Raw genomic sequence first — 25,130 nt, forward strand, 5'->3', positions numbered from 1 at the left:
CTGCTTGTGATCTCTGTCTGTCATATAAATAAATAAAATCTAAAAAAAAAAAAAAAAAGAAAGAAAGAAAGCTTCCTTGGACTGCCGACATCAAGGACTTGAGTAATGTGATGGCCATTGTCTTCAGTAGCCATTCTGCCAAAGATTTACCAACATTCTACTAGGATGATCCTTTTTCCAGCCCAAGTAACAGCTTGGGTGTAGTAGTGACTTCAGGGGCAGTTGCTGGGGGCTGACCCCTTTTCCATAGTGAGGCCTCCGTAAGCCTCATGCCACAGGCACTTGTTTCGCTGGAGTCTGGGGGCCTCGTTCTGTGTTGCACTTTGACCCTGCCTAGCTAAAGGCTGAGCCACCGGGTCCCAGGATGATCACTGTGACTTAGCATAGCCTTCACCAGCTCGTGCAAATATACCCAGCCTGCAGCTAAATTCAATTAGTTTTCTTTAAGAAGGGAAAGAAATCCAATTTTACCAAACACGGACAGACGGTGGAAGGAACTTTGATGTTACAACCTCTCAGTGATGCTTTACTTAGTCACAAGTTCATAAGCAAGAAGGCTTAATTACTTGGGAAAACACAGGATTAAAACTGGACACAATGGCTGAGTATCCGCTCTTAGGCGACTTGATTCGAACCCATGTACCCAGTTCGTGTGTGGTGCAAACTTTGATGTGTGCTATGACAAGCTGAAAGTCATGACCCCCTCAGGGAAGCTCCTTCACATGGCATTTGCAGGATGTGTAGGCGGAGAGGCAGGGCCTGCCAGGCCTGTTTGCTCAACTTTGATGTCCAAGCAGCCACAGGCCCCTCTGTTTGCTCTTTCACTGAAGGATGGATTGGGATCCTCCTACCTTTCCCAGTGGACAATGGCCAGCAATGGAGTGTGACGACTGTTGACCATTCCAGGAGCCTGGCGGACCAGAACAGGGCTTTTGGGAGCCCAGAGCCTGGGGGGCCAAAAGCTGTTTATAAGACAGCCATTTCTCCAGATGTAGCTTTCCTTAAAGTCTAATGCTGGTTGGGTGCTTATAGCGGAGGTAAAAATAGCCTCGTGAGTTTTAACAGGTATCAGCTATTGCTTGACTGTCCATCCAGTGGCACTAAGGTATTTGTAATCTGAAGGTTGAAGTCTGTCCTGTTCCTTTCATCAGTGTGTATATGCAGGGGATAGCGGTTTGGCAGAAAAATGGTATGATTTAGATCCTTATAATTTTTAATTCTTCAAAAAAGAAACTCAAAACAGACATATGATAAAGGAATGTTACCGGAAGATATAAAGAACTCTTATAAATCAATAGTAAAAAGACAACCCAGTTCTTAAAAAATGGGCAAAAGTTTGAGCAGACATTAACCAGAGAAGAGCTGGATGGCAAATAAGCACGTGAAAAGATAACTCAGCATTAATCATTTAGTATGGCTAAAATTTAGAAAATCTGACAATACCAAGTGCTGACAGGGTTGCAGAACAATTGCCATCGTTGCTAATTAGGAATGCATTATGCTGTGGCCACTTTGGAAAACACTTTGGCAGTTTCTTACGAAGGTAAAACATATATTTACCACGCAACCCAGCAATACTAGCTCCTGTATTAACTTTGTCCATGAGATATAACAACATACATCTTCAAAAAAGACCTGTATTGGGGGTGCCTGGGTGGCTCAGTGGGTTAAGCCGCTGTCTTCGGCTCAGGTCATGATCTCAGGGTCCTGGGATCAAGTCCCGCATCAGGCTCTCTGCTCAGCAGGGAGCCTGCTTCCTCCTCTCTCTCTCTGCCTGCTTCTCTGCCTACTTGTGCTCTCTCTCTGTCAAATAAATAAATAAAATCTTAAAGAAAAAAAAAAAAAAAGACCTGTATGCAGACATTTATAGTAGCTTTGTTCATAATCATCAAAAACTGGAAATCACCCAGGAAATCATCCAGGGATACTGGAAATATCCCTCAGCTGGTAAATGGACAAATTGTGATACATCCATACAGTGGACCACTACTCAGCAATTAAAACTATTCAGAGGCGTCTGGGTGGCTCACTTGGTTAAGCGACTACCTTCACTCAGGTCATGATCTCAGGGTCCTGGGATCAAGCCCCACATCAGGCTCCCTGCTCCAGGGAAGCTTGCTTCTCCCTCTCCCTCTGCCTGCTGTTCCTCCTGCTTGTGCTCTCTCTTTCTGTTACATAAATATAAAATCTTTAAAAAGAAACCCAAACCATTTACACATGCAGCAAAAGGGATGAATCTTTTTTTTTTAAAGAGAGAGTGCATGCACGTGACTGGGAGAGGGGAAGAGAGAGAGAATCATAAGCAGGCTCCACGCTCAGTGCAAAGCCCAACACAGGGCTCAATCTCACAATCCTGAGATCATGACGTAAGCTGAAATCAAGAGTTGTACGCTTAACTGACTGAGCCACTTAGCTTAAAAGCCTTATGCTAAGCTAAAGCCAGTCACAAAAAACTACCTATGGTATAACTCCATTTATATCACAGTCTGGAAAAGGCAGTACTATCTATAGGGACAGAGATCAGCTTAGTGGCTGCTAGGATTTAGAAGTAGGAGGAAGGGGCCAGAAGAACTTTTGGAGGGATGAAAATATTCAAAGTCTTGACTGTGGTGGTGATATACAATGAAAACTCATCAAATTGTACATCTTTTTTTTTTTTTTTTTAAAGATTTATTTATTTGTCAGAGAGAGAGCGAGCTAGAGCAAGCACAGGCAGACACAGTGGAAGGCAGAGTCAGAGGGAGAAGCAGGCTCCCTGCGGAGCAAGGAGCTCGATGTGGGACTCGATCCCAGGACGCTGGGATCATGACCTGAGCCGAAGGCAGCTGCTTAACCAACTGAGCCACCCAGGCGTCCCCAAATTGTACATCTTAAAGGGATGAATTTTACTATGAGTACATGATACCTCAGTAAATTGACTTAAAAAAAAAACTTTTTAAAAGTCTATCCATCCGTGTCTCGTTTTCATTATTAATTGTCACTTACGGCATACTAAAAATTCACATTTGTAGTATCAGAATGAATTTGTATGGTTCATTGTCAGCTGGAATGTTTAGACTTCCTCTGGTTGATGGTATTTCATATTAGAGTACTGTATACTAGGTTGATAGAGAATAAAGATTTGTGATCTCATGATTTGTGATGTCATGAGACATAATTACTGACGAATAATGATAAATTCACTTACAAGTGATACACAGTGAGCTTTTATAAATTCATAGCATATCGTACGATCCTTAATATTAAGGAAAAAGTATAGGACTGAGAGGTTGCCTCCCATCCCACATCATCCTCCGACTCCTTGTCCCTGCATTGCCATGCAGGGAGACCATCTAAACAGTGTGGCCATTGTGGTGCTTCAGGAACCACAGATCCTGAAAGAGTGGAGTGGTGGGGGCAGATTTGGATTTGAGTCCACTTGGGTTTTCTGGTTGCTTTGGAAGCCCCTGCCTCAGAGGAGGTGAGACCATGAGGCAGAGCTCCAGCAAAACTGTTTGAAATTCCCCACAAGAGTCTCCCTCCCTCCTCTGCCTTTTCTCCTGGAGTGCATTTCATCAGCATCGGAAGGACTGCTTCCCGGCACAGCCTTCCCTGCTTGGCTGGGGTCCCTGAGGAGCTGATCTAATGAGCGGCTAACACGCATTTGCCAAGGCCTTCCTGGATGTGGTACCTGGGCTTTGTTAATTTTAAAATGCCGCCATCCTTGGCTGAAAACCATTTAATTTCCTCTCGTAGCACTCATTTATTTTTAGCATTTGCTTATTTTCCCTCCACCTTACTAAGGGGATGGGTGGGTGGGCATTAAACCCTGTGTTTGACAAACCAGCAGCCTCAACCAGACTTCTGTCCTGTAGAAGAGGCTGTGCAGGCCTTTCTTTGTGGGCCAGCAGCTGCATAGGTGTTCTAGTGATACTGCTCTTGCAGCTGGGCCTGGGGCAGCTTCCCTGCAAGGTCCTCATTCCTTGCTGGCTGGCTGGAGGTAGAGCAGGTACAGCACCCCTGCACCCGTGCTTCAGTGCAGGTCCTTAAGGGACCTAACCACGTAGAACTCTACCCTGACTTAAAGGCCTACAGCCACTTCCTAGGGTCCCCAGCTTGTTCTTGACCTGGCTGCTTGTTGCAGAGGGGTGCTTCCTTTGGCCCAAAGAGGCTGGGCTTTACACTGGCCAATTCTCTGACTATATTGATATCACAGCTATGGTTGTGAATGGGGGCTTCTGTGTGCCAGGCCCATGTCCATCACTTCCAGTGTTGGCTCTGATCCTCACTGCAATCCTAATAGGGAAGGATCATTATCCCTGTTTTACAGCTAGGAAAAATGAAGTTCAGATATGCCCATTGTTGTCTAATAAGTGAAAGAGGGAGATAGGATTTGAAGCCAGATCTCTTTGAACCACAAATTCTCATTCTTTCTACTGGATATATTGCCTGTAGAGGGAAGGGTGGGGAACAAGGCCATGGGATGGACTAAGAGGTACCAGGACCAGAGTCAAATCAGCTCAGTCAGGGTTTCTTGATGACCCACTGGTGTCAAGATATGCTGGGTTTTTGAGAAGTCTAAAAACAGAGCACTCTTTGTCTCAAAAGCTGATAGGGAGTACTTGGCTGGTTCAATTGGTAAGGCATATAACTCTTGACTTTGGGATTGCAAGTTTGAGCCCCACGTTGGGTGTAGAGATTACTTAAACTAAAAAAAAAAAAAAAAAAAAAAAAAAAAAGATGGGGCACCTGGGTGGCTCAGTGGGTTAAGCCGCTGCCTTCGGCTCAGGTCCTGAGATCGAGTCCCACATCGGGCTCTCTGCTCAGCAGGGAGCCTGCTTCCCTCCCTGTCTCTCTCTGCCTGCCTCTCTGCCTACTTGTGATCTCTCTCTGTCAAATAAATAAATAAAATCTTTAAAAAAAAAAAAAAAAAGAAAAGAAATCTTAAAAAAAAATAAAAAGCTGACAGCAATAAAGGGATAAACAAGCCCCCCCCCCTTTTTTTAACCTGTAGAATGAGACAGAACGTGGTCAGTGTCCCAGAGAAGATCACCTCGAGTGATAGGCAGAGATCATGCCGTGTAGAGATGAAATAATGAAAGGAAGCCTTTCACATGAGGTGGACCTTGAAAGATGGGACAGGATTTTGATTGGTAGAGGGACAGCATTTCTGAAATATCATTAGTACCAAAGGAGTGGTGTGAACATTGGTTCACAAAGGTGAGAAAGCAAGAATGTGCCAGATCCAGTTGGAGGAGCTGGCAGTCTAGAGATGAGAGAGTGTGCCGGAAAGGCCTTATCCAACATGGGCCACGATCCTCTCAGTCTGTGGTAGTCTAGCATCGATACATCTGTAGGTTCTAGAGCAGATTACATGAATTCAATTCCTCTTCTTCCTCTTACCAGTTATGTACCTTGGCAGGTTCTTTAACTTATCTGTGATTGTTTCTTCAACCATAAAATGGGCCTAATGAGCAAATCTACCCTAAAAGACTATTTTGAGGTTTAAATATGTAAATATTGTATTGTTTAGAATAATGGCCTGCCATACAGTAAGCACTTGATAAGGTTTGGGTACTTTAGTTAATAGCATAGTAGTAGTGGTGGTGATGCTTAATTATTATTATCACTGTGGGTCACTCCAAGAGGAAATTGTTAACAGTCTGCAGGTAAACCTGTCTTCGAATGTGGGGTATTACTTGTCTCTCACCAACACCTTTAGGTGGCTCAGAAGCAGAAGGGATTTGGAGACTTTTTACACTCCTTTTCATCTAAGAAGCTGGGCCTAGAACATGACACCCCAGAGCAGGGCACTTTGATGTGGGACTGGCTCTTGTCCCAGGTGGCCACATGCCCAATGCTGGACAGTGCCCAGTATTTCCCAGCAAGGAAGGGTGGGTGAGGGTGCTGGCCAGGTGCCTGGAATGCCAGCATCATGCCCCCAGAAAAGTGTGCCAGGCTTGATGTTTCTCCCACTGCTGCTGTGGCCGATTATATCTGAGTAACAGTCATTTCTAATCCCATTTGGAATCGTTGCTCAAGATAATCCTGTTTCGTAGTAATGATATTCCAATTCCAGCATGCACCGATTCTAGTTTGGCAGATGCATGCCTTGACCTCAGGCAACCCAAGACAGTGCTCCCTGGAAAGCAGTGCCAGCTCATTTGCCTAACATATGATCTCAGGGTAACTCCCTTTCTCCAACACTGTATCTCATCCTGGGGTTCTGTGTTTGGTGCTTTCACAGAGAGTATCAATTGGGATCAGGGGAGCATCCACTGCTCATCCAATTCAGCTACTTGGGGAAGGATGTTCCTCTTCTAGGGACTGTGATTTGGTTCACTCCCATACCTCTTTTTAAAGACATCAGACCCATGTTGTGCCATGAGCTGCTTGCTTGCTTGCTTGCTTATTTATTATGTATTTATTTTTATAAGAGAACAAATCTACACCTTTATAAATCCTTGAGAGGTATAGCATCACATGGATTCTGTGGCCAGTGGCTTTAGCAGGTTCCTTCAGAATCTGGCATCAACACTAGTTACTTTTCCCTAGATTACTGTGGTTTTGTTCAGTTTGTCACCAGGAGTTACTGTGTTGTTCTTTACTTTGTACACCTAAGCACATCCCTTACCTAAATAAAATTCAGTTTCACCTCGGGCATAAACAGCTTCAGTTTTAAGAAGAGCTTTGTGCTCCCTCTGGTTCCAGAGACCTCACTTACAGCCAGCAAAAATGGCCGTGGACCACAGCCTTCCAGACGTATTTGTCGTTTTAGGAGTCCTATTCCTAGCAGGCCTCCATAGACCAAGAAAGAGGTGGAAAGATGTGAACTGTTTATTTAAATAGGGCTGCAGGCTAGTGGATCAGGAGTATATGGTAATATAGTAGGTGTGTCTGGGTTTCAGCAGGGTATTTGTTTCTCATGATACCCATATGAATAAAGTATGATGTGGAGAATAGTTCAGTCAGATGGTGAATGGCCTGTTTCATATGTTGTGTATATATGACTGGAGACCAGAGAGCAAACTCAGTGGTGAGCCACGGGGCCGTGTCCTATTCAGTCATTACGTCACTGATTCCATTGAGACCATGGATAAATGCCAACCCAACTGGCAGATTAAATGAAGCTTAAAGAGGAGCACCTGGGTGGCTCAGTGGGTTAAGCCTCTGCCTTTTTGGCTTAGGTCATGGTCTCAGGGTCCTGGGATTGAGCCCCACATTGGGCTGTCTGCTCTGCAGGGAGCTTGCTTCCCCCTCTCTCTCTGCCTGCCTCTCTGCCTACTTGTGATCTCTCTCTGTCAAATAAATAAATAAATAAAATTTTTTTTAAATGAGGCCTAAAGACAGAGATAATATGTTGGGTGAAAGAATCAGAGATACTGAAAAAAGAACTCAGTGGGCTCGAACAATGTTTAAATCTGTGGTGAAAAACATTAATAGGGATTGAGTGTTTAAGTCTACAACTAAAACCAAAGGCCAACTGTAAAATCCAGGGTGAGGAAGACCCAACTTAGCAGTAGTAGTGAATAAAGCCCAGAAGCTGACCAAAACTCAGTGTACACATCAGCAAGTACAGTGTTAAGGCCCCAGAAGTGAATTGATTCAACAAATATTTACTGGCCTATAGTGGGCCTTATGTATGAGGAACAGATGGTTAGGGCATAGTCCCTGTTTGGGGGAGCATGTAGTCTAGCTGTGTGTAACGTAGTGGTAAGGAACAAGGGCTCTGGAAGGAGATTGCCTAACTTAAAAACCTTCCTATACCTCTTACTAGCTCTGGTTCCTTATCTGCAGAATGCAAATAATAATAGCCCCTACCTCAGCATAGGGAGATTGCAAAGATTAAAATGCATATAAAACCGTTCAGTGGGATGCCTAGTGTGTAGTTAGGTACTTAATAGGTATCTGCTGGTGTTACTAATATTTTTTGTTTTCTTGTTATTTTCATCCAGAGTCTAAGGAATATACCAGCCCCAGCATGCTCTTATAGAGCATTTGCCTAGAGAGAACCTAGTCCAGGCCCATGTTGTAATGAAATCCCTAACAACCAGGGCTTGACCACTTTGGCCTATAGGTTCAGCAACCGTGTATTCTAGAGCACAGATCGAAAGACATGGAAGATAGGGAATTATATTTAGTACTAAGCTGAGAATGTGAGATCCAGGTTGTCTGGGAAACCCTGTGATGGGTGGATCTTGGTTCCATGGCCCTCTCCTTAATGTGCCACGTCTTCTTTGGGCCTTGACCCAAATGATCTCATGTTGCCTGGGCCCACCGTTGATTTTGACCCTTGTCCATCTGAAGGAGACTCCCTATCCATTTATTTATTTATTTACTTACTTATTTGACAGAGAGAGAGAGCGAGAGAGCGAGAGCGAGTACATGTGATCTCATGTTGTCTGGGCCCACCGTTGATTTTGACCCTTGTCCATCTGAAGGAGACTCCCTATTTATTTATTTATTTATTTGACAGAAAGGGATAGCGTATGTGCACAGGCAGAGCAGCAGGGAAAGGGAGAAGCATGCTGACCTGCTTTACCTTACCATCTGAAAATGTCACTATCCCTGGTGTGTAATAGAGGCTCAGTAATTACGGGATAGTAAGACAAACTAACTGATGGATGGTTGGATGAGTGAGAACCAATGTGGTTTAGGGAAATGTGTACCAGCTTTGGCCCCACACAGACCTGGATTTTAATCTTGGTTCCTATGCTTAATTTAATTCATGTGTATAATTGGGCGGCTCATGTTACCTTGCTGTTTATTCATTTATAAAATGGGACTAGTACCTCATTGTAAGTGGTTATATGGACCTGGAACAGTGAATGTGAAGTGCAGCTGTTATGTTATGATTACTGATCTGTACCTTTTGAGGGAAGAAAACAAAAGTTTATTATCCTCTTTTGAGAAAATTGTGGCACATTTTCTACACAGATTCTTTGCCTCCTACCAAATCTTAGTTTTTTTTCCTAAGGAAGCTGGCTTTAAAAAGAAAACTGTTCTCCCCACCCTCTCCACTCAGGGTTCATGCTCCCATGCCACAGGACCTTAAGATTTAACACATGCCGCTGCCTTTGGTCAGGCCACCCTGCTTTCCTGACCAGTGCGTAGACCAGCCAGTGGACTGAATGAGCCATAGCTCATTTGACTTTCCAGTAGACCTCCTGAACTGTGACCTCTTTGCTTCTTCCCTTCATCGAGGTGTGCACTGGATTGAGAATAGGTCACCTCTTTGTCTTCTCCTTGGGACCCGTGACACTCATCACAGTGACCCTGTGCTTTGGATGTGGGGGGTAAAGGGGAGGAGGAGTTGGAGGAGCTTCTCCTGAAGCTCAACATTGTGTGGGGACGACCTGGAGCTGGGATCACTGCCCTTCTTGCTTCACCAGCTCCAGCTGCTCGCCAGCCGTCTTTGACACGTGCCTGGCCCAGCATAGGCCTCGGCCCACACCACAGGTTTCCTCGCTTTTTCTTAAACAATGTGGCAACCCCAAGCCCCTCCGGCCACTGAGAGCAGAAAGCCTTAGCATCGATCGATGTAACTGTCCTCCCATGCATTGTGACGCCCCACTGTCCTGAAAGCAGGAGCTCATCAAGGTCAGTGTGAGCCAACCTTCCTACATATGCTCCCACCTCTAATCTAATTACAACCTGATCAGCAAATTAAAATGCGCCTCATGGGGGCTGTGGCTCCAAAGGGAGTTCCATGAGTCTCAGGAGCTGCCACTTTGGGACCACCCTCCAATTTATTTCCTCAGCTTTGTCTAGGAACAGTCTGCTGGAAGGCAGGAAAGGCCTGGTACTCAGGAGAGGAAGGTGAAGGTTTTCCACTGCTAAACTGCCCGTGACCTAGTTTGCATCCTCAGGTGGGAGATGTTTATTTAGGCAGGGCTGATAGAGTTGCATCTACCATTTCCCACCAAATAAAATAATGATTTTATTTATTCTTCTTTCATTTATTCATGCACTCATTCAGAAAGCATCTACTGACTACTTTGGCTTAGGCACTGGGCAAGGACCTGGGAATGAAGGTCAAGACATGGCCCTTCCCTCATAGTCTAGCAGAGAAGGCAAATAAAAGTAAATAGGCAATCATGGTACAACATGATGAGGGTCACTTACCCATGGGGGTAAGTACTGCATTGTGGGTAGACAAATAGGAAAGACATGGACCCAGGCTGGGGGTCAGAGAAGACTCAGTCAAGTTGGTGACCTAGTTCTTGAAGAGCCCTGAAAGTGATGGGCACTAACCAGTTGAAGCAGCAGGAAACATTCCCAGCAGAAGGAGTGGCACATTTAATGGCCTTTGGTGTACTTCAGAGAATTCATTGTTTTTGCTGGGTCTATAATCCTTCAGTCCCCAAGATCCACTAGAGATAATCCCTGAGATCATCATAGGAATTAGAAGTTCTGCAGTTGAAAGACGTCCCGAAGGAATAAACTTTTGGAACAAATGGTCAAGTTCGCTATGATTAATAGAAGGGGGTAGGGAATCAGCCCTTTTTGAAAAATCATGTCAGTGTTGTTGCATGTATATCCAGTCTGTTGATTCTAACTGCTGTATCGTATTTCATAGTGTGTCTCTACCATGTTTAACTTACTCGTCCCCAGAGGGGGACACTTGATTGTCTGCAACTCCCCACTGTCACAGAATGCTGGGATGAACGTCTCCCATGTTGCCCCCTATGGATCTGCGAAAGAATTGCTGTGGGAGGTATATATTCAGAAGTGTGGGGTCTTAGGGTAAGGTACTTTAATTTGATAAAGTATTACAAGATCGCCTTCTAGAGGCCGTACCAGTCTGTCAGAGGGTCCCAGAATCCCGTGTCCTTTCCCAACACATGGCATTTTTCAGCTTTCTAACTTTTGCCAATTTGTGGAATTTAAAGTGATATCTCATTGTTTTAATTTGCTTTTTTCTAATAACAGATGAGCTTGAAGATCTCTTCATATACTTAATAGTAATCTTTTTTGTTAGTTTCTTCCTCTGTTGGGCTTTCTGATCCTAGCCATGCTGCTAAAACCTGACTTGAGGTATGGTTCCCACGGTTTGTTAGCTGCCTCGGAGTCAGTATAGGGAAGTGAGGGGCAGTATAGCTGAGGGATGAGGACATAGACTTTGTAGCCACACTGCCCTGGCTTGAATCCCACCTCAGTACTTTACAGCTGAATGATACCTTAGGCAAGTTACTTAACTCCTCGGGGCCTCAGTTTTCTTAATGCTTAAGCTGCCTCATTGGGTTGTTGCAAAGATTAAATGTGTTAGTATATATGAAATGTTTAAAACAGCATGTGGCATGGGGGAAGTATACACAAATGTTAGCTCTTATTAGACTACTGTCTTCCTAGTACTTAGCCACACTCTGTACCCTTGAGAAAATAGATACTTGTACTAACAGGTAGTAGAAACAAGACAGAATAAAACAGTTCTCAGCCTAGGATCAGAGCTCACTCTCACATCCTTCACCTTCAGTGAGTCAGCTCACTTGGGTAGAGATAGAAACAGAACAGATTCTGACTGGTGTCGGGAAGGCAAGTACTGCTGCTAGAGACAAGTCATTAAAAGACAAACCCCCATTCTCTTGGGCTGTACTTAGCCTCTGAATCTCCAAATTAGGGCAGTAGAGTCTGGAGATTATCTCTAGTCTTTGAGGCTAATAATGGCATTGGTTTTCTTTCCACAGACCATCAGAGATCAAATCCTGAGCTAGCTCAGAGAATTGCTGGTATTCTTAAGTCTTTGCCCAGAGGGAACCTGTTGAGTAGTCAGCATAAATCCTTTGAATAGAAATGTTTCCTGTTGTAGAAAAACAAAGTTCATGGGGTGATATACTCTGTCCCCTTTAATCCAGTTGTTAAGACCATAAAGACCTAGCCCATACACCACAGCCTGTATGGTACCAGCTACCCAAGTTTAAGGCAGTAATACCTAAACCCAGACTTACTAAAGATCAACAGCCAGTATGCCAGCATCAGAACAGAGGGGAGGCTGCAGTTGTCCTTTTTTTTTTTTTTTTAAAGATTTTATTTATTTATTTGACAGAGATCACAAGTAGGCAGAGAGGCAGGCAGAGAGAGAGAGAGGAAGGGAAACAGGCTCCCTGCTGAGCAGAGAGCCCGACTCGGGGCTCGATCCCAGAACCCTGAGATCATGACCTGAGCCGAAGGCAGCGGCTTAACCCACTGAGCCACCCAGGCGCCCCTGCAGTTGTCCTTTGATAGGTCACCTCGAATAGCGACATCTGCTTCCATTTGTGCCATCAAATTCTCTTTTTACTTCTGACCTTGTACTCCCCATGTTAGCCAGACAACAGACCTACTTACCATCTCCCCATGTAAGTCACCTTCTCCCAAATACAGTTCTGAACCTGGGAATTTGTTTCTGCTTCAGTAAAAGGCATCAAAGAGAAAGAAATCACTTCATTCCAAAGTCTCAGTGCTGCTCCTGGTTTCTGCTTTTGCCTTTCCTTGACTTCTGATACCTGTATATTCCTTGGTTTCTGGCTACCTACTTGGTTTGTTAACCTACTGTTCTTTAGCTTCTAGTCCTTAACATCTGACCTGGCTTTTGCCTCATATCTGTGCCGCCCGGTCTCTGGCCCTTGGTTCTGTTTTACTCTGAACTTCTTGACACTTGCTGGACATAGCCAACTGCTAAGCCTGTTCTTACCAGCTTTGCCTTAGCTTTCTCTAACCTGGCTAGCCTCCTACCCTGTTTTTGCCCCGCTGTATTTCTGTTGGTCATCATGTAGCCCTCTAGCCTGATCTGTAGCCCTCTAGCCTGATCTGGGCTGGCTTCCCCAAGAAGGGCCTTATCCCCCTGGAGGTCTGGATTAGATGCATTGTAAGTAAGTAATGGCTGTTGGACAGAAAGCCTCCTAGCCATCTGGCAAGGTGTTTGGTGCCACTCTTGGCCACTAAGCAGCCACAGTTCCTTTAGTCCTAGCTATACCCCCGCAGTGGGGCTCCTGCCTTTGAGTTTTATTAAAAATGAAGGGAATCTTCTCTGAGGTTACAGAATGAGTCACTAGCTTGGTTGCTTACCCTCTTTGGCCTCCAAGTTTGTGAAGTGAATTGCCCATTCCGTTTGATTGGGTTAGCAGTCTGAGGGCTGAGCCTAGTCACTGTCTTCTCTCCATCCTGTCAGACCACCATCTGCCCTCCAGGGCCAAGGGTAGCATACTTGGTTGCTTGGACACGTCTTGCAGCCTGCAAATTGGACAGATGGAATCAATATTCACGAACCTGAAGAGGCCCAGGTAGCACAGTTAGTGACACTAGCTGCCTGGAGGGACAGCCTGCCATGGGAGGAGTTGTGATTGAATGGTGATTGGATACAGCAGCTGAGGATTAACCAAATTATGTCCCTTTGAGTTTAGGTCGACAAACCTTTCTCTTGGATTTTAAAACAAGCCACCTTGTGCAGAATATAGAAAGAAGTGCTGCCTTCTTAACCCAGGGCTATGCCACCTTGAATCCTGGGGCGGAGGCGGGGGGCATGGTCAGGTATACATCTGGTGCCGGCTTCAACCCAGAATCATGTTATCATTAAGATTATATGGACAAAGGGGGGCGCCTGGGTGACTCAGTAGGTTAAAGCCTCTGCCTTCGGCTCAGGTCATGATCCCAGGGTCCTGGGATGGAGCCCTGCATCGGACTCTCTGCTCAGCAGGGAGCCTGTTTCCTCCCCTCTCTCTGCCTGCTTCTCTGCCTACTTGTGATCTCTGTCTGTCAAATAAATAAATAAAATCTTAAAAAAAAAAAAGATTATATGGACAAAGGGAAGAGAGCTCATATTTGTGGACTCCTTCTACGTGTCATGTACTACTGAGTTTCACATACTTATAACCTGTGGGTGGGGGACGTTATTATCTCCATTTTCCTGGTAAGGGAATGGGCGTCCGAGATATGGTAACTTGTCCTGGATCACAGACAGTGAATGATAGAGCTTTGATTTGAACCCAGATCTCTCTGTTTAGTTATAAAATATGCTGTCTTCCCAATTTAAATGTCTCAGTTCACATTTCTCTGACTTCCCCACAGCCCAACCACAGGTCAGGGACTTAGTGAAAATAATAACCAGTGTTTGTTGAGCACTTACTATATGTCAGGTGTGTTTTAAGCACTTTATGTGTGTTCACACAGCCATGTGAGCCAGATGCTTTTATCATCTGTGATAACTATGAGATTGCAAAATGATGTTCTAATTTCATTGTACCTTCTACATTTATTAGTTGTCATTCTATAATAAGAAAGAACTTTCTTTTCATCCCATTAACATACTTATTTTCAGTATGGAATTACGAAATCTTTTTTTACTCAGTGGGTTATAATCCATTATTGTCATTCACATTGATGCTCAGATTGTCCCAGATTTTTTTTTTTTTAATTTGAGAGAGAGACAGTGAGAGAGAGCATGAGCGAGGAGAAGGTCAAAGGGAGAAGCAGACTCCCCATGGAGCTCGGAGCCCGATGCGGTACTCAATCCCGGGACTCCGGGATCATGACCTGAGCCGAAGGCAGTCGTCCAACCAAATGAACCACCCAGGCGTCCCTCAGATTGTCCCAGATTTTAAAGCCAATGTTCTTAACCTCTATATCGTACTGTCTCTCTAGCAGATATTTTTTTTTCACTGCCTTCTGTGTTGGTTTTCATGTCTATAAGAGTCTTTTTATACCCTCTTGGCTTTTCATCTTCTGGGGAAACAAGGAAGACCAATGCCAGTTTTATCCCAATTATGTGTAAACAAAGAGCAAATACACCTCCAAGTGAGAACCTGAGAGACTCTGCTGCAAATTCAATATCTGAATTTTAGACATGGATTTTAACTGCTTAGAGAGCCTTCTCATTTCTTCTTAGGATTGTAATCGATATACTGGATAGATTACCTATGAAAGGTAATTCTTTTTTTTTTTTTTAATTAACATATAATGTATTATTTGCCCCAGGGTTGCAGGTCTGTGAATCATCTGGCTTACACATTTCACAGCACTCACTATAGCACATACCCTCCCCAATGTCCATCACCCAGCCACCCTATCCCTCCCCCCTCACCCCACAGCAACCCTCAGTTTGTTTCATGAAATTAAGAGTCTCTTATGGTTTGTCTCCCTCCCAATGAAAGGTAATTCTTAAGATCATTTTAGGTAAGGTGATAGACACCTGAGACTTGGCCTGACCGAGTTAGATCAGTTGTAGGAGAACCTCAGCTACTTGGGAGGTGGATTTTGGTTTTCTGACTTACCTGTGAGGACTGTGTGTCTGTGTACATGGGAGTTATTAAAATTCATCCATCCAGGGCACCTGGCTGGCTCGGATGGTTGAGCATCTGCTTTTAGCTTCGGTCATGGTCCGAGGGTCCTGGGATCAAGTCCCACATTGGGCTCCCTACTCAGTGGGGAGCCTGCTTTTCCCTCTTCCTCTCTCTCTCTCTCTCTCTGTCTCTCATTAATAAGTTTAAGAAATCATTTTTTAAATTTTTTTTATTTATTTGACAGACAGAGATCACAAGTAGGCAGAGAGGCAGGCAGAGAGAGAGGAGGAAGCAGGTTCCCTGCTGAGCAGAGAGCCCGATGCGGGACTCGATCCCAGGACCCCGAGATCATGACCTGAGCCGAAGGCAGCCGCTTAACCCACTGAGCCACCCAGGCGCCCAAGTTTAAGAAATCATTTTAAAAATTCATCCATCCATGCAGTAAATAACTGAACCAGGTTCTATGCCTATTTGAATGAAATTCAAGCCAATTGGCACAGGGAAAACTATGAACACTGCTGCTTACAGATATTGAAAAACTAACAAAGAGATAAGCTAAAACTATAATTTGACTTAATTAAAGATTTTATTTATTTATTTGTCAGAGAGAGACAGAGAATACAAGCACAGGGAAAGGCAAGAAGAGAGGGAAGCAAGTTGCCTGATATGGGACTCGATCCCAGGAACCTGGGATCATGACCTGAGCCGAAGGCAGATGCTTAACCAATTGAGCCACCCAGGCATCCCTACAATTTGACTTTTTAATAGTTATGATAGAGTAATTTTTAGAAATGCTCACCATTATACTCTCAAAAGCATTAACAGTTCTTTTTTTTTTTTTTTTTCCAAAGATTTTATTTATTTATTTGACAGAGATCACAAGCAGGCAGAGAGGCAGGCAGAGAGAGAGGAAGGGAAGCAGGCTCCCCGCTGAGCAAAGAGCCCGATGTGGGGCTCAATCCCAGGACCCTGGGATCATGACCTGAGCTGAAGGCAGAGGCTTTAACCCACTGAGCCAGCCAGGTGCCCTAAAAGCATTAACAGTTCTGAAGGCCAGTAAGCAAAAGATTAACATGCTAAGAGAAAAATGGTCAAAGGACATTATGAAAATAGTCAACTATCATGATTCATGAAAAAGAAACACAACTGACTACTAAACATATATATTTTTAAGTCCAATCTCCTTAGTAATCCAAGAAGTGCAAGTGGAGTTTGTAGTGTGATTCCATTTCTGCTTACCAGATTGACACGTGATAAAGAAAAATAAATACCCTATTTTGGTGAAAGGAAAGCACAATTTACTCTCATCCTTCTTCCTTTGCTAGTTAAAAAGAAAAACTGGTACACTCTTTGTGAAATTCAGTTCAATATTTATCAAAACACTTAAAAAGGCTTACGCTTTTAGGGTACCTGGGTGGCTCTGTTGGTTAAGCATCTGCCTTTGGCTCAGATCATGATCTCATCTAACTCTCTGCTCAGCAAGGAGTCTGCTTCTCCCTCTCCCTCTGCTCCTCCCCTTAGCTCATTCTCTCTCTTTCAAATAAATTTAGAAAGCTTAAAAACAAAACAAAACACAAAAACCTTACACTTTTGATCCAGAACTTCATCTCCTAGGAATTTAGCCAAAGGAAATAATCAGACTGTGTTATTGAAATATTTAAAATAATCTAATGTCTTAGAATAGGAGATTGGTTAAATGAAGTATACAATAGTAGAACACTGTGCAGCTATTGAAAACAGCGTGGTAGACAAAATACTTAAAACCTTGAAATATTGGGGCTCCTGGGTGGTTCATTCAGTTAAGCATCTGACTCTCGGTTTTGGCTCAGGTCATGATCTCAGGGTTGTGAGATCCAGCCCTGCATTGTGCTTAGTTTGGTGTCTGTTTAAGATTCTCTCACTTTCCCTCTTCCTCACCCTTTGCCCCTTTCCCCATTCACATGTTTGCATTTGTGTGCTCTTTCTCATAAATAAAATCTTTATTAAAAAGTGGAAATGTGGGGTGCCTGGGTGGCTCAGTTGGTTAAGCGTCTGCCTTTGGCTCAGGTTATCATTGCAGGGTCCTGGGATCGAGCCCCACATCGAGCTCCCTTGGTTCAGCAGAGAGCCTGCTTCTCTCTCTCCCCAGGCCTGCCACTCTGCTTACTTGTGCTCTCTATCTCTCTGTCAAATAAATTAAAAAAAAAAAAAAAAAAAAAGTGGAGGTGTGTATGTTTGTGTTTTGAGAGAATTTATTATGGTCTTATTTTTGTAAATAAAAATACACATACATTGAAAAAACTGGAAGGTTGTTTATATATTCTAAAAACATTTTCTTTTTAATTATTTATAGTTTCTGAATTTTTTATGGTGAACAGAGCTTTTTTTTTTTTCTCCTTAAGGAGAAAAAGCATTAGCAGAAACATGCCACAATAGGAGGGAAGTGAACATATATATGTAGCCCTTCCTGGGTCAAGCACACTAGGCTCAGTGCTCTGTAAATTTACCTAATTTAACCTTATAACAAGTCTGTAGAGGCTTCTACCTCTGGTCCCACTCCCTTTGATACATTCTCACAGCCACTAGAGTGACTGTTCGAATAGCAAAGCTTTGGCAGGAAATCCACCAAACTATAAATAGTGGTTACTCTTGGAATTTAGATTGAGGAGGTAGATATAAGGAAGACTTTCATTCTTTAATTTAATATTGCAATGTAGTATGCATTTTTCTAAGTCTGTATATTTTGAAGTGGGGAGGAAAAGCATATGTTGTTAAGTCACTTCCCCTTTAAGCCCTTCAGTGGCCTACCTTCTCTCCCAACAGTTCTTCCCCTTACACTCTCAGCTCCAGTGCTACTTTCTTCAGGTGAAGCTCTGTGCCCCTTTGCCTCTAGGATTTGTGAATACATTGAGTCCTCCCACTTCACCACCCAGATCTGGCTATGCATCCTTCCAAGTCTTAGGATCCTTAAATACCACATCCTCCGGGAGGCCTTTCCTGATCTCCTCCCTTGGTTTCCCACTGTATATGGTTGTTTTTCTTCTTCTCTTTAAGGGTTGATTTATTTATTTGACAGAGCATGTGTGTTCAAGCCGGGGGAGTGGCAGGGAGAGGGAAAAGCAGGCTCCCCACTGAGCAGGGAGCCTGATGCGGGGCTTCATCCCAGGACCCTGGGTTCATGACCTGAGCTGAAGGCAGATGCTTAACCAACCGAGCCACCCAGCTGCCCCAGTACTTCCTCCATCATAGCCTTTACCACACATTACTATAATTTCATGCTTATTCTTGATATTCCCAGAAGACCATAAGTTCTATCAGGTTGCAGACCATTGCACAGTAGAACAGTGATTACAACACTGTTGTAAGAATTTAATAAGTAATTGCGGAATAAGTAATTCTGTATTTTGTGGTTGTGGAAACCTAGCCTTAAGAGAGGTGTTAGATAACTTGATCAGAGTCACTCAGCTAGTCAGTTTCAGAGCTTTCCTTGTCTTTTACACTGGCAGAGTTTACCTTCTTTCCCCTGTACCACTCACATGAGCAGAAGCAGCTCCAATCCCCAAACATGCTTCAGAATCTGAGTCTCGACTTCCTTTGCCTTTCCAGCTTTTGACACTTTCTGTCTTTCTGATTTCTTCCAGTGTGGTGCAGATCCTGCTTGCTGCTGGTGCTGACCCAAACCTTGGGGATGATTTCAGCAGTGTTTATAAGACTGCCAAGGAGCAGGGAATCCATTCTTTGGAAGGTAAGCACAGAATTCCCTGCTGTTCTGAGCACTCTCTTCCCTTTGGCTTCTAGGCAGCCTTGCTCTTGTGCCCGCTCTCCCAGCAGCTCAGAGTGAGAGCCTGCAAGTCCCTCATCCTCTGGGAACTCATGGATAACGCAGAAAGCTTAGAACACATGCCCTTCACAGTCCCCTCTGGCTCTATGATTTATGTCCCTTCTGGAGTCTTAGGGAATAAGATAGAGGCCTGACTTCATGACCAGAGCAGGGAGTGGGGGATACCTTTCACTTGGTGTTCTCCTGATAGTACTTCACCCCACAGAGTCTCAGGTGAGTGGATATTGGAGCAGGTTTCCATAAAATAATTAAGGCAACTGCATGGAATGTGGCTTTGTTCCTCTTCTACTTCCTGCAGACTTAACCTATCCCATCCCTGTCCCAGAACTAGAAAGCAGCCTCACTGGTTTCCTCTGCCTAAGAGGTCCCTCAATACCACTCTGAATACTGCTTTTTCCCCCTTCTATATGCAGAATGCAATCCTATCTCTGGGACCGGCCCCTCGATTTACCATTATGACAGGACAAAAAGTGAACCTTCTCTGTGCCTTGAGGTTTATGCTTATAAAATAGGGTGGGCATCTGTGACTCCTGAGGGTGTTAATGTGGGTTGTTTGGACTTCAGAAGAAAGAGGCGGTGTGCACCTGTATCAGGGTTCAGTCACGTGTCTGTCGGAGCATACTCAGGCAATCGGTCTTTGTTACTTCTTCTGGGGAGTAGTTCTTCAGAAGTGAGGTGTAGAAGAGGATAGGTTGCTTTGGCTATAAACAGCAATGAATATTTATTTTACTTTTGAGCTTTTGCTGATTCATGCTGACCCCTCTGCCTGTCCATTATCCTGTGTCACTCACAGAAGCTGAGATACCCCTGTTTCCATCAATAGGGTAGCTGAGAAGTACTGCTCTAGGGTTGGCAGTGATGCCCAGAGGGCAGACAGTCATGCCGACTGCCTAACGGTCAGAACACTGAAGGGAGGTTTGGTGAGGCGAGCAGTGCGCTTGGTCCCCAGAGCGGTCAGTGAGGCTGCCAGACTGACGTAGCTGTGGTAGCCCAGGGCAAAGCTGTCGTTGCTGCCCCAGTGAGGTTCTCAGATCAGCAGCACGAAGGCGGTGTCAAGAGCGTCAGAGCGTTGCTGCTCGGGGGAAGTGTGGAGTAGCCCTCCCCCTACCTCTCTACTTCTCTAAAACTGCTCCTTCTGTCAAGCTCCACTTCTGTATCTGGATCCTCCACGAAGCCTTTACTGTCCTTGGCAATAATTGCAACCTGCCCTCAGCTGCTCTTTTGAATGTTCTCTAAATCTTGGCCTTTTATATGGTTATTTGAGCTTTCATCTGCCCATATGTCTTTCCTTTCCTCCTCAGCTGACAGCTCCACGTGCAGGCCATGACCTATGCTTCCTTGGATTCCCCACTGAGCTGGAGGAATTATGTTCACTTTATGTTTCAGAGGAAAATTTCATGAGTGAAACTTGCCCTGTGTGGAGACACCTCTTGACTATTCTCTCCTCACTCGAACACAGCATTACTGTCCTCAGCTTGGTCTTGTGTCTAGGTGCTCTCACAAAAAAGCAAAGGGGAGTGTTTTTTGAGGGGGCAGAGCCAGGTGGAAGGGAAGGGATTATTTGAGTGCCTTATCATCTGCTCTCAGGATCCCAGCAGGGCTCAGACACTATTTTTGATTTCATAGAATCCCAGGGCTGTGAAGCCATGGAGGCCAACCTTTGCTGTCACACCAGTTCCTACCCCTGCACCTAAGTTTTATATCTTTGTTCTCTCCAGATTGATGCTCATATTCAACATTCTAGATCAGTAGTCAGCAAACTTTTTCTGGAAAAAGCTGCTTAGTGGCTTTTAAGCTTGGTGAGCCACCTGGTCTGAATTGTGAGTGCTCAGCTTGGCCGCTGTAGTGCCGATGCAGCTATAGACACACAACACATGTACGTGGGTATGGACCAGTAAAACTTTTTAATTTGCAAAAACAGGCAGCAGGTTGGATTTGGCCCGTAGGCTGTATTTGTTGACCCTGTTGTAGGTATTTTCTTTTTTCTTTCTTCCTTCTTTCCATCCTTTTTTTCCCCTTCTTTTCTGTCAACCTCCTCTTAACTTTATTTTAACTCTTAAACTAGCTAGCCTATATTCTAGATAGGTAGGTAGATAGACAACAAAAATATTGGAAAAGGCTATTATATTCCTTATGAAATAAGATAAAAATATTAAGTATCTCTTCTTATTTTGTATGATCTATGAATTTAGTGAGTAAGCTTTATGTGGATTCGTATATTTACTGATGACATTCCTACCTAGCAGACACTGTTCTAGGCATTGGTGAGTTAGACAGGCAAGATCCCTGCCATCATGTGCTTTATGTGTTAGTCTTTGGTTTATGAGACTGAGGACCTTCAGATGTAGTCTTTGGTTTAAATGTTTGTAAGGACTCAGTTCAGTATGGAGCCTTGGAGCATGTAATCATGACAATTTTGAAGCATTACTCAACATTCACAACTGTGTCCACCAAACTTCACTTTTTTCTATCCTCCATTTCTCATGTTGTCCACAGAATTTTAAGAGATTTTCTTAGATTTCTTGCTAAAATAAAAATGTGTTTAGCATTTGTTGTAATTTTTTTTGCCCAATAACCCTTTCGCCCAAAGACACTAAGTTATTCTGACATGGTCTTGTCTTGTCCTTAGCGAGCCCATACTGATACCCAGTAATTACCTAAGTGTTTAAGAACCATTAAAAAAAAAAAACACATTCTAGAATTTTATCAGAATCATTGATGAACTCACTCTTTAGCTTGCAGGATATGCCTGGCTCTGCATCTTTTTGTTGTTGTTCTAAAGGTTTTTTTGTTTTTGTTTTTGTTTTGTTAAATTCCAGACTGCACTGCCTGCCACAGTTTCTGGCAGCTTATCTAATTTTCCCTGGCATATCAGTTTGGATTTTCTGTTCCCTCCCAACTTCATATGCTCTAGGCCCTGAAAAGTAACCGTTCTTTAGAATCATCCCAGGGATCTCTTCTCTCCTTACTAAGCCTTTAGCTCCTTCTTAATCAGATCGATCGATTGATCGATCTTCCTTTCTTTCTTCCTTTTTTCCTTTCTTTCTTTTATTTAAAGATACCTCGTTCTTTTATGCATTCAACCTGTATCTGTTACCTACTCTACCTATTTCTGGGTCATTCTCATTGGTGAAGTAGACAGGAACAAAAGAACCTTGTGATTCTTTAGATGGGACAGACTTTCTCACAGGAGGTTACCTGACTTATAGGATGTGTGAGGAGAGTAGAAAAGAGCAAGAGTGCTAGCCTTTTGCCCAGAGTGTGTCTAGGCAAATTCAAAGGAAAGTCACAGGCTTAGTTGGACAGTCCTTCACTATTGCAGCAGAGTCCATCAAATTTACTAAATTTCTAGTAGATATTTCTGTGGCCCTTTGTACTGTGCTAAGTACTGAAAGGAAGTGGTAAGTTGTCGTTTGTGACCTTGCCAGGACCTCTAAACCCCAGTAATACATCCCTTTTCTACCTTATCAGTATTGTGAACATCAAGAGATAAAGCATGAGATGTGTGAATTGTAAAGTGCTCTGCAGTTGTAATTGCTTATTAGTTTTATTTCTTTATAATTCAGCATGCATTTACTGAGTGTCAGGCACACTGCCAGATGCTGGGAATGTAGAAATGAATATACATGATCTAGGCCCTCAACAGTGTTCCCAGTTAAGTGAGAAGACAGACCTATGAACAAGGCATCACAGTACAGAGTGATAATGCAAAGGTAGATGTACAATGAATGGAGATAGCACTGGCATAGGCAATGATAAGCGCTACCTGAGGGCAGACTGCTGTCTGGGAAGGGGCATAGTGTGAATGACTTTGAATAGGGTCTTAAGGAAGAGTGGGAGATTGCCTGGCAGACTAAGAGGTATGGATCTTCTGGGTAGAAGGGACAACACATGAAGAGACGTGGGATGGGTGGGTGACAGCAAGGACTCATCTGCCTCAGTGTTGAGAATAGCAAGAAGCGAGACTAGAGAGGGAAGCAGGGTTCTGCATGAGAAGGACATTGTAGGACAGTTGTAGGGTGCTCACACTGTTTTCCGAAGGTCCTTGAAGGATTTTAAGAAAGGAGATGCTTGGTTTACATTTGCAATTTAAATGAATCATTTGGATGGGGTGAGGGATGAAATTGGAGGAGAGAGATTAGCAGTGGCTCTTTGACCTTTAGGGGATGATGGCCTCCTTTGAGAATTGGATGAGAAGCTATGCTCCTCTCCCCCAAAATGTACTTAAAATTTCTGGGGATTCCTAAAAGTGATATTTGGAAACGGAGAAAGTAGATGTTTAAAAAAAATATTAAGAGGTTGAATTCTTAGCTGAATGTAGGAATTGATGGAAAAGGAGGCATCCGTGGTGACATCCCGATTTCTGATTTGGGTGAACAGTTGGATGTGTGGGTCTGGAGTTCAAAGGAGAAGTCTGGCAGGAGATAGGGATCTAGGAGTCACCAGCGTTTGCTTGGTAGTGACTACAGTGGATGTGACTAAAATTGTCCAAGGAAAAGAGTGAAGGTAAGAGGTGAGGGGACAATCTCCTCACTCAGGGTACAGCATCTAAGGTGTGAAGAAGAAAGAGGATTCAAACAGGAGTGCCAAAAGCATTGGAGAAATTGCCTTGTTTTCTTTCAGAGAGGTTCTTTCTGTTTTACCTGCTTAGAACAGGCACAGTCTAGAAAGGAAAGAAACTTCTGCAACCCCCTTTTTGAGACTTTGTCATCGGTTGCCCCGTTCCTAGCAAAACCCTTCTATTTTATATATGGCCATTGCTCCTTAGCAAGAAGACTGCTCTGCTAGGCATATTACAATATTCCCCACCCTCATCAAGGTGGGTGTTTCTGGGCAGAGGGCAGGTCTGCTAATGCAAGTGATGCGAGAGTGCCCTGCATAGAAACCAGGTTGGCCTGACTGTTCTGTCCATTCTCTTCAGCCATTAAGAGTGGCATCTTCAGAGGTATGATGGTGTCCTGGAGAGAGGTCAGGCTTTAGTGCTAGGCAGTTATCTAAGCTCTGTTTGCCTAAGTTCTGTAACTTACTAGCTATGTGTTCTTGAGCCAGTAGTTAAGGTTTTAGAATTTCCGTTTTCTCCTCTATAACATAGGGATAACAATACCCATCTTACAGGATTGTTAGGATGACTAGAGATAAGTAAAGCATCATGTGAAGGATGATATTTGATTAAGAACTTCTCTACAGAGGTGGGTTTGACTCCGTGTAAAGCTGCCTTGGAGGTATTGAGCAACTCATTACTCCAGAGGCATTGACAGAGGTTGGCTGTCTGCCCATCAGGGATTGTGTACAGGGGATTCTTGCCCTGGGTCTTTGGGTAATATGGCTTCTAAAGGACCCTATCAGCCGTGTGATTTCTAAGGTCTAGAAGCTCTAGGCTCACCATCAGAACAAGTGATGTACTTATAAGTGGGATTTGAGCTGAGCTTTGGAGAGCAGAAAGAAAGTGGGAAAAGAAAAGCTGTTCTAAGCAGGGAACACAGCTTGAGCAAAGGCACATAGAGGGGACATATGTGGAAAGGGGAGCATGGAGATCACTGCTGCTTCTCTACCAACTCACTCCCTGATATTGACCACATTCCATTCAGTGCCTTGATCCCCATCCATGCCCACTCCAGGAGAGTTCCACTTGTGGCTGGCAGATGGGTGGTGGGTCCCAATCCTCAGGTGGAGGAGACAGTAAATTAATGGTAACAGTAAACAAGTCATCCAGCCAGAGATGCCGCAGGGTGCTTGTAAGTAACTGTTATAAACATTGGGTGTCTCAGGCTGTCAGAAATGCAAGCGAGCACTCTGAGCGCCTCTTATATGTACAATTAAAACAATAAAACACGGCAGAAACATGGTCAGAACAGGATATAAATCAGCTTCTCTTCTCAGCTTCAAATGGTAGCTGAATAAAGATGAGTCGTGTAGAAGCTGGGTTGGCGTAGGACCCTTCTGGGGCTAGAGGGTCTGACTTGCCAGGCTCTACCTCCCAAGGCCAACCCCAACAGTCTGGGTGGTCCCCTGCCCACAGCTCCATGGGCTGCAGGTTCTGGCCTGCTGTAGCTGACCTCCCCATCTCTGTGTCT

The 25,130-nt window shown here is 44.1% G+C and overlaps 1 protein-coding gene across 3 annotated transcripts in view; it reads left to right on the top strand.

Moving 5' to 3' along the window:
• CLPB (ClpB family mitochondrial disaggregase) overlaps positions 1–25,130 on the top strand; it is a 142,588-nt gene that overhangs the window by 33,284 nt on the left and 84,174 nt on the right. For all 3 annotated transcript variants that reach the window (XM_059133529.1, XM_059133534.1, XM_059133541.1), the window contains one exon: positions 18,857–18,960. In XM_059133529.1, the coding sequence (XP_058989512.1) occupies positions 18,857–18,960 (104 nt within the window). The remainder of the gene's footprint in view (positions 1–18,856; positions 18,961–25,130) is intronic.

Source organism: Mustela lutreola, chromosome 1, assembly GCF_030435805.1.
Source record: "Mustela lutreola isolate mMusLut2 chromosome 1, mMusLut2.pri, whole genome shotgun sequence".
In the NCBI taxonomy this organism is placed as follows: Eukaryota; Metazoa; Chordata; class Mammalia; order Carnivora; family Mustelidae; genus Mustela; species Mustela lutreola.